Source organism: Apis laboriosa, unplaced genomic scaffold, assembly GCF_014066325.1.
Source record: "Apis laboriosa isolate Shangri-la unplaced genomic scaffold, ASM1406632v1 scaffold68_cov148, whole genome shotgun sequence".
NCBI classification, from domain to species: domain Eukaryota; kingdom Metazoa; phylum Arthropoda; class Insecta; order Hymenoptera; family Apidae; genus Apis; species Apis laboriosa.
The window spans coordinates 7,642,982-7,652,668 of NW_025224135.1; the positions used below are offsets into that span (position 1 = coordinate 7,642,982).

General features: G+C 34.6%; 1 protein-coding gene across 2 annotated transcripts in view; it reads left to right on the forward strand.

Annotated features, from left to right (window-relative positions):
- Positions 1-4,668: 4,668 nt before the first annotated feature.
- LOC122718656 (synaptotagmin-10-like) overlaps positions 4,669-9,687 on the forward strand; it is a 56,368-nt gene continuing 51,349 nt past the window's right edge. For both annotated transcript variants that reach the window (XM_043943879.1, XM_043943880.1), the window contains exon 1: positions 4,669-4,823. In XM_043943879.1, the coding sequence (XP_043799814.1) occupies positions 4,733-4,823 (91 nt within the window). In that variant the 5' untranslated portion in view covers positions 4,669-4,732. The remainder of the gene's footprint in view (positions 4,824-9,687) is intronic.

A 9,687-nucleotide genomic window follows, 5' to 3' on the forward strand; every position in this document is an offset into this window, starting at 1 on the left:
TTAATTATTTGAAATTTTATTATTTATCTAAATTTTTTAAATATTTAAATATTATAATCAATATATTTTGGAATGGAAAATTTTATACATTTTTATATTTCGTTACATTTAATAATTTTATCATAAATAGCACAAGCATCATTGTCATAAAATTTTCAAGAAAATTCAATTCACATCAAGGCTATAATTCAACGTAATAGAAATTTGGTATTCGTTTAACTTTGCTCATCAATATCGATTGACATTCCCAACTATTAAACAATTTTAGTCTCGCTCGTCCACGTGACAAGCTACACGGTGGTTAACTATTAGGCGGGTATATTGCCTTTCCTTCATTCTATTAAAAACTTTAGTCTATTTTCATGACACACGGTAGAACGCATTTCTCTATATAGGCTTGGTTATTAAATACGCCCCATTATCGACAGTTTGTCATGACATTTACAGTTATCGTTTATTAAATAGAGAAAAGTTAACGCCTCAATCACCTAAGAAATAAATAGAATCTGTGCACCCGCTATTCATCAAGAATTTTTCACCCACATAACATTTTTCCTTCTATAAATAAATGGTTTCATAAATATCCATGATAATACGAAAACTTGTAATTTCACTTAAAGATATTTTCACTCTTATAAATTATAGCTTATTTTCTCTTTCGCAACAAATAACAAATGGTTTCGTTATTTAAATTTCTTTTAAATTTTTGAATTATTTCTTAATTTTTCTTCTAATTTTCTTCGCACACTGTAACATTATTGTTTTGCATCGCAAATATAATTTAATTTAAAATAATTATCGACCAATTTAGAAGAACCCAGAATTTCCAACTCTTTGAAAGCATAACATAATATTTGATTTATTTTCACTTTACATCGGACTAAAAGGAGAGTGTAGATTTTACTATTTGGCAAGTAATAGTATTTATTTTTTCCGTTTGCAAATGAAAACATGAAAACATATGCGAAAATACGATGAAAATAAAGTGAATTTTGTAATTAAATATTACAAAGTGTATTTACTCTTCGTTATTTATTATATTTCTCATCTACTTCCCTTAAATAATCGAAAAATGATATTTAGAAAAGTGATTATAAGACGAATATTTTATTAAAAAATAAAACATCGGAACAACAGTTACTATATTTCTCATGTAATTTTTTAAATTTAACATATTTACAATTCTTTTTGTTTTTCTTATCATTTGATAAAGCATATCATAAATTATCCATCTTACTCACTAAGCATAAAAATTTCTTATTTTCAATTTTCTTAGAATTCAAGAATCTTAAAAAAAAGCTTTTAAAAGAAATGTATAAAACATGAAAGAACATATAAGATCCCATTTCCCACTATACATTGTAGAGCTCTTAGCTCGCATAATCCTCTATCAAACAATAACAAACTTATTATAATCCTCCAATTATATATCGATAAATCCTCAAATAACGATAAAACTTTTGGATCAATATCAATCATTTATGAATATCTGGAATTAGAACAACGTTCCTATTTACTAGTGATAAATATACTCACTTTTTGATGATTTTCAAACAATTTAATACTAATACTATGATATACCAAAAGGATTGCGACCCAAAATCTATTATATATACAAAAATATAATAATTATGGTATCGATATCGATTCTTTGACTATTTAAATGAATAGAAATTGATAACAAAAGAATCGAAACCTTAAAATTACACGTGTAGCGTTTTCTTATTAGAAAACAGAACAATTCGAATTGCTATAAGAATATCATAATCTGAAAACTCGTGGAAGAATTCAAAAACCAATAATTATTATATCGTAATAATATCACGTTACATACTTCACGAATCTCTTTATTAAACCTATCCACTATCGCATCACTGAAGTAATTACTTAACATACATATCAACTAACAATTTAAACAATAATAAACTTGAATTATTCATAATCTCTGAATAATTCTCCGCCCGAACGATGCCATAATTCTTTCGTCGCAAACGATCGATATCGCTCGAAGGATATTCAAGATCCATCACTGTATCATGCAACGAAATCAATGACACTTCGATCAACCGTCTCTCGATTCCTCTACTCTTCATCGATTCGACAATCCCTCGACAACAACGGGAACACGTTGTAACTCGCGATCAGTTTCGCGCCAGAAGAGAGGCCGAGACACGTGGCAGGAACGCGTGCACACGAGTATCGAGCGTTGTGCATCACCGTTCCCAGGCAACCCAAGAGGGATGAAAAAAGAAAAAAGTAGCGGATGCGACGGGCATACAATGAACTCAAATCGATCGTTGTTACACCAGTTGCGCCGATGCATCCGTGTACGTGTACGTGTGTGCGTGTTGGAGGCACGCACGACGCGATCTGTGCGTGCGAGGGAGATCGGTCGATCGATGAGAACCGATGGCGGAGAACGAAGAACAGAGGGGGTGGAGAAGGAGGACGTCGTTACGGAAGAGCCGTAGAGCGACAGGGGATGGTGGAGGAGGGGTGGTGTCGAAAATCAGAGGGAAACGTTTCCTCTCTCTTCCTCTCTCTCCGTGTCTATCCCGTTTCGACGAAGAGGGACAGAGATGGAAGTTGGGAGGAGAAACCACCAGGTTGACCTTGGTTGAACCACGATCGATCATTTGTGGATTTGTATCGAATCGGCACGTGTCCGTTGCCGATCAGAAGGGACTGGATAAGGGAGAGAGATCCGAGGCTTCGTTAAATGGCACGTTGCTCGGTGGCGAGATTTAATCGTCGGTCGCGTGCAACAAGTTTCGTTGCACGGTTGAACGAGGGAGCGCGCGACCTCGCGCCACGTGACGTAAGTGAATGTTCATAGGGTGGAGATTCGCAATGAGGCAGCCGTGGATAATGAGAATGAAATGCTTTGGATCGAAGGATTGATATCGAGGGGTTTTTAGAGAAAAAAAAAAAAGAAAGAAAGAAAGAAAGAAAGAAGAAAAGAAAGAAAGAAAGAAGGAAAGGAAGGGGCGAGTCTCGCGAGATATGTCTCGATTAATAAATTTATCAGGCTTCTTATCCTTGGAGTGCTATTTACACGAAACCTTGGAGGAGAACTTTATGATGCCTGGAAATTCTTCTGTTCGAGAAATGTTTGAGCAAAAAACTGGAGGCTGTTCGGCTTTTATTAATCGTTGGATTCGAGCAACTTGTATATTGCTTCTCTTATGTTTCTAATACGGGTCAGGTTGTGCGAGACGATTCGGGCCATGAAAGTTGGATTCTACACGCAAAAATGAGACGAGAAAAGGGAGAATAACGTTTTCTACGTTTTTTGAGATCTCAATTTCGAGAAAATGAAATCAAATTAGGAATCAAACGCAAGAAATTTTAGCCAATTTTAAATTAAACAAATAATCGATAGCCGAAAATGCAATAAAAATAAATAATTTTTAAATGGCTACTTTTTGAAAAAATTCAGCTTTCTTTTGAAAGGAATCTGATTTAAATTTTAAAATTTTAAAATTCAGTTTTGCATTTCTCCTGTCTTGAAACACTTCGCGCAGAGCTTAATTTTCAACCATAAAAATAATTAGTTAACGCTTTAAAGGGGGTAGTATCGAGCAAAAGTTCTCGAGAGCGTAAATAAAACGCAACAACAATTTGAGGATTGGTTCATGCACCCGTAGCTATCTATATATCCACGCACGCTTTCAAGGACGTGCACGTGCTGCAAACTCGTGTAAATCCGATAATCCTGTTCGTAAAAATTCACAAAAGTTATACCTGTTTACCTGTTTTACAAAATTATTCATACAGTTACATAAAGTTTGTCCTTCCACAAACACGCATTCCATCCACGCAACCCTGCACCCATACACTTCGTACGCGCTCCATATCTCTTCTTTTACCGCGTTGCAACTACTTGTTCCATAAAACGCAACAATCAATCGTATGCACAAAAATCTGAAACGAACGTCGAGGCGAGGAAGCAAATCTGCGATCCTCCCGATCTGCTGGGACATGGATAGCGAGAGCGGGAGAAAGAGGGAGAAAGAGGAGGACGAGGCGCGCGGAAAAGAGGAAGAAGGATGCATTATCGGGCACGAGTAGCTCGGCTTCAGCCGAGACCTTCACCGAGACCCAGTTGCTCGACATTGCCCCTGTATCACTGCCGCACCCCGCCCTTCCGCGGGATCGCGCGCTTCGCAAGCGGATGGAAGCGGCAAAAACGGTCCAACCAACCCCCTACACGCCGTGGCAATTGAACGTGTCGAGGCACGGCAGCCTAGACCGGCAGCCTACACCACCGCCACATATACAAATACAAGTACACCGTCACGCTACTCCCTTCACCTCCCCCCCCCCCTCGCCACCGTCTCACCCTCTCCCCCCTCCCACCCTCAGTTCAATTCTCCGTGCTAGGTGTGCGGTGTTCACCCTGGCCTAGAGATTGCCTTGTTCTCCTGTGACGTGTTCTCCTGGCCAAGGAACGGATGTGCACGGGGGTGAAGGAAGAACAGAAGGGGGTAGGGGGTGTATACGCACGCGAGGGGTCAAGGAGGGAGGAGGGAAGAAGGATGGAGGGCTCAAGGGAGAGTGGGATAACGCAGGCGCGGACGCAGACGCAATAAGTGGACGAAACGGCGCCGAGCATTCCGGCAACGGCAGACAACGCGGCACGATCAAGCCGAGGTAATCCATCGTCGAACATCCTTACTTCGTTCTATACTCTTACAGCGTGTACACCGTATACGGGAGAGGAGGAAAGGATATGGGTGTCGTTAAGACCGCATCGGAGAGCGTCCTCGAGGACAACGTGGTCCCCAGCGAGGAAGCGAATTATTCCGTGCAAGGTTATGCCGGTAAGTTTTTTACGTGTCTTTTCTTCTCTTTTTTTCTTCTTCTTCTTCTCTTTCTTTTTTTTTTCTAATTTTCGTTCATTCTTTCCCGCGGTGCTTGGTGCGCGTATTCTTCACCGTGTATTCACCGTGCGCGCGAGTGAGATATCGCGAAGCCACGCGAGCGATATAACGAAGTGAAGAGTGAGAAAAGACGAGTCGAAAGAAAACCGCGTGTCCGACGTGGACACGATTGAACGGGACGCAACCGGGATACGATTGAATCGTGGACGAGAGGAAGCCGCTTAATCACGGCGAGAATTTAAAGGCGATGTGGCGAGCCGCCCACACGAGTTGCTAACAGGTGTTTGAAGATACAGATATACTGGCCGCGCTCTGGCTATATACGTTACTCGTCGCGTAAGCATCTCGAGGTGATATTTGATATTCCGTCGAATCGTTTCTCCGTATCTCTTTGACAATTCCTTTCGAAAATTCAGAATCGAGTATGATTATATATCCTGAATGAGATTGGATCTGTGCGTAAAATCGATCTATTTCTGTTTCGAGATTTTGTTGTTGTAATTCGGGAGTGCGTTCAGGGAGGGAGGACTTTTATTTTCGACGCGATCGATAATTTTGAATCGATATCACGATGTTAAGGAGAAATGGAGTAAGGAAATGACGAGAGATGTAGGAACGTTTTACCTGTTGAAGCAAAGAATATGCTATATGTAACGAATTATGGATCGTTCGATACGTAATTGAAAATTCTTCCACTTTATAAAAATAAAGATACAATGTTTCCTGAAATAGCATCGTCGAATAATTGTATTTACTTTATCTTGTCTCTTTATTTATTAGAAGGATAAAAGTTGGCAAGTTCGAAAGAATAAACAAAATCTCGTCCCGTAGAATTTTTTCCAATGTTTTGACGCGTCGTCCCGCGTGTCGGGATTTATTATCGTGGCATATTTTCAGCAGACGATACACAACGATCGTGTAGGTGTTGCGTATCGTTTTGAACTTGGCACACATTGACTCTATTTATATTTATGAGGGATCGATAATGGTCCGTTGTGAAAGTTAAAAGAAACAATTATGGCCTTAACTATCCGATAAAAAGTAGAAAAGGAAGGAGAGAGAGAGAGAGAGAGAAAGAGAGGAAAAAAGAACGTGATGGACGTTATAAAAATATCAAAGATGATAAAAACGACAACGTGATTTATTATGTGCACCAGGATCTAAAAAGGATGGTATCAGTGAAAAAATCTTTTATCTGAAAAATCACTTGAATTCTCATCAATCATTCCGCATATTTTTACAAATTAAAATAACATTTTTTTATAAAAATTAGAAAATTCATGTTACACTACCATTTTTCGTAGTATACTATTCGTGCACGAATCGTAGACGAATCATTTCACGAATAAATTCTAAATTTAAAAATTCTAGATGAGAAGATGACAATTGTAAAAAATGTACCTTTATCGATATTTTCTCGATGTAAAGCAATTTATCGCTTGTTTCCAAAGGGAAAACAGGGAAAAGCATAGATACCTAGAAATGTTCACGGCAAAAGGAGCAGACCTACGTCATATTAAAGACGCGGAACAATGTGCATCGTCCTTGGCCTCGTGAGATCGCCTATGGCTCGATAAAGTGTTCATAGTCTTCTGAGTACGAATTTTAAGCTCGCGATGTGCATCCTCAGGAAATATTATAATACGTTGTGCGACAGAAAATCAACATATTCCATTATCGAAGAGATTCCGATCCGCTTAAAATATCGAATTTAACGTCTGTTGTTTTCTTCGTTTTTCTTCTTCTATTTTCTCTTTCTTTTCCTCTTTTTTCTTTCTTTTTCTTCTTTCACTTTGGCAACGCGATTTTTCACTTAAAGTAACGAAGAAATTCTCGAACGAACTAATAAATGAATGTCAGCCAAAAGAATTTGAAATTCCTATGTATTTTTACGAATCATTGTAAACATTTTTCATTGCCTGTTGCTTTCGATTCGCAAACATTGTATATATTTATTATGGTTATAAGTATCATGTCGAATCATATTAAAAGTTTTACATAATCAATTTATATTATTAACGCGTGAAATATTAGAATTAAATGTGGTAAATAAATAGATTTTTTAAAATAAATTACTCAAATACTTTTCGTGATTTTTGAATTTTTATAATCACAACGCTTCTTCTAATTTTAATTATTTTTACTTTTCTTAATTATTCCATCCTATTTTTCTTGATGAAACTTAAATTCAATTAATTGTAATTGTGATTGCTATTGCATAATTACAAATTCTTTAATGTGCGACTCTTTTAAATTAATTTTCACACTTTTGCTCTCTGTTTAAGATTATCTTGCTTACTCCAATTATATTTATATTATTTCATCTTCCATGCATTTTCAATAAAAATCAAATATTCCAAATATTTAAATTTATCAAATAAAAAAAAAAATATACATTACTTTCATCGCAGTTGGCTACTTTCCAACATTTTTCCAACGTGTTTCATTTGTAGAACGATATATTTTTCCCACACCTAAAGGCTATTATAAAAAAAAGAAAAGGAAAAAATTTTTATCCCGTAAAAGATTCTACAACAATTGGTTCCTAGAACGAAACCATTGTTATCGAATTAACTCTTTGTCGAACGTGCGGTTAATAGCGATCTCATAGTAGTTTCGAATTTTCGAATATTACGACCGTGAATCGGTCAAGGTCTGTAACGTTTCGAATAGAGAATTCATGGATCCTGCAGTCTATACATATATCATATCTCGACGTATGGAGGTTCTCGAAATATGTTTCGATTAAACGATTCGTCTCTTGGCGCTAATAAATGACGCGTAACATCCTATTTCTATCGATATATGATCAACAAACGAGATCGAACAGCGGATCTTCGATTATAGGGTCAGGATATTGGAATTATTGACGTGAAGGCAGGATAGAGTTATGTTTTAGAGGTTTCGTGAGGAAATGGAGGATACGACTATTAAATATAGACTGTTGTATTTACATTCGTGGAAATTATGAAATTAAACATTTGTTATTTAGATATCGGTTCGAGCAATTTTTTTTATTTTATTTCGTTCTGTTCGTTGAAATAATATCATTGATTCGAAAATGAATCTACGGAAGTGGAAGATGTAATTATTAAATATATATCGATATTATTTATATCTGTAAAAATTGAAACAAATTTCACGATCTCACGGTATAAATTCAAATAATTTTTTATTTTATTTTATCGTTTTTTTTCGAAATAATATTTTAAATAATTTGTTGTTTCTTTTTAATCAACTCGTTCTCCAATTATAGTCTATTAAGTGTATATACATCGCGTTATATTTATTTTGATAAATATTAAATATTAAAATCTAAGTAAAAGTACTGAAATTAATTTAACCAAAAGAACTTTCTGGCAGAAAGAGCGATTCGATTAACAAGTTAAATAACATTTTTTAACGTTTTACATCGTTTTATTTCTATGACGACACAGAAACGTTGTCATTGTATTTGAGTTTGAAGAACTTTCGGTCGATTTGGAATATGAAATTTTCCTGCGTTTGCCGTGTAGAATGTTTCTATAGTATAATGTAAAAATTGTATTGGGATATTTTTGTATTTTCATACGGAAAGAGAAAAATTGTCTTTATAATATCTATAAAAACCTTTAAAATCATAATAAAATTAAGTAAAAGAAAATTTTCCCGTTTTCAATTTTACTTTGTTGATCAAATTTAATTAAATTATACTATATCGCCGCAAGGCGATTTATATATTTTTATCATCAGATACAATTAAACATTGAATAAAATTTATTTTTAAATATGCATAAGTCAAACAAAATTAAATATTAAATTTTTCACAAAGTGACTCTTACATATGTTTTTGCATCAAACGTTTCTACCATTATATACACATAAAGTAATTTATTTTGTTTCCTTCTCTTAAATCTTTCGCATTAAGAAGTGAAGGCGATTTTATCTGTGAAATAAACCTGTTGGATTAAACCTTTCTCGTAAAATGTCCATTTTATCCACGTATTACGATACGTTCTGAAATAAAAGATTATTTAGCTTTATAAAAACAATTGTAACTATATTTTAAAGGATCGTTATGGGTTTATAAAAACGAGAATAAGCTTTAAAATTTTAAATATCCTGTAATTAGATCCAATTATTTGATTTATCCCATCTCCACACATAGTTTCCTTTAATCGCTTAAACTATCCTCTAAAGGGACATCTGTTGCACGCTGTAAGGACTTAAGACAAGGTTTTCTAAGATACTAATTTGATAAAACGAAATAAAATTATAATTGACAAATTATATAATTGAATAATACAATTATTGATTTTTTTAAACTTATTTTTATCTTTCTAAGAACGAAATGATCGATGAAAAAAGTTTTTATTTCATTTTCTTTGGGAATTGTACAAAATTTCGATGGATATATAAATTTAAATAATTTATTAAATTATTGAAACAAGGATTATTTTGAAAATTTTGATATTCGTCACTCGAATCAAAATTATAATTGACGATATATTGTTGTAAACCAATATAATTTCAATACGATACACGCAAAGAATAAAAACAAATTTTTTTCATAATTTATCCAGAAAATTTTTATAATTATTAAATTTCCAAATCCTATATATAATTCTATAATCTTTAACTTTTATTCGCACAAATATATATTCATTCATTACATTTTTCCTCCGGATCCAAATATCCAAAACGAAAATTATTAAACATTTACGGATCGATATTTCTTCCTATTCAACCCTCTTAAAACGTATCAATATATTTTACAAGTATCTTATACGAAAATATAAAACTGAATAACAATTTTCTCGTAAAA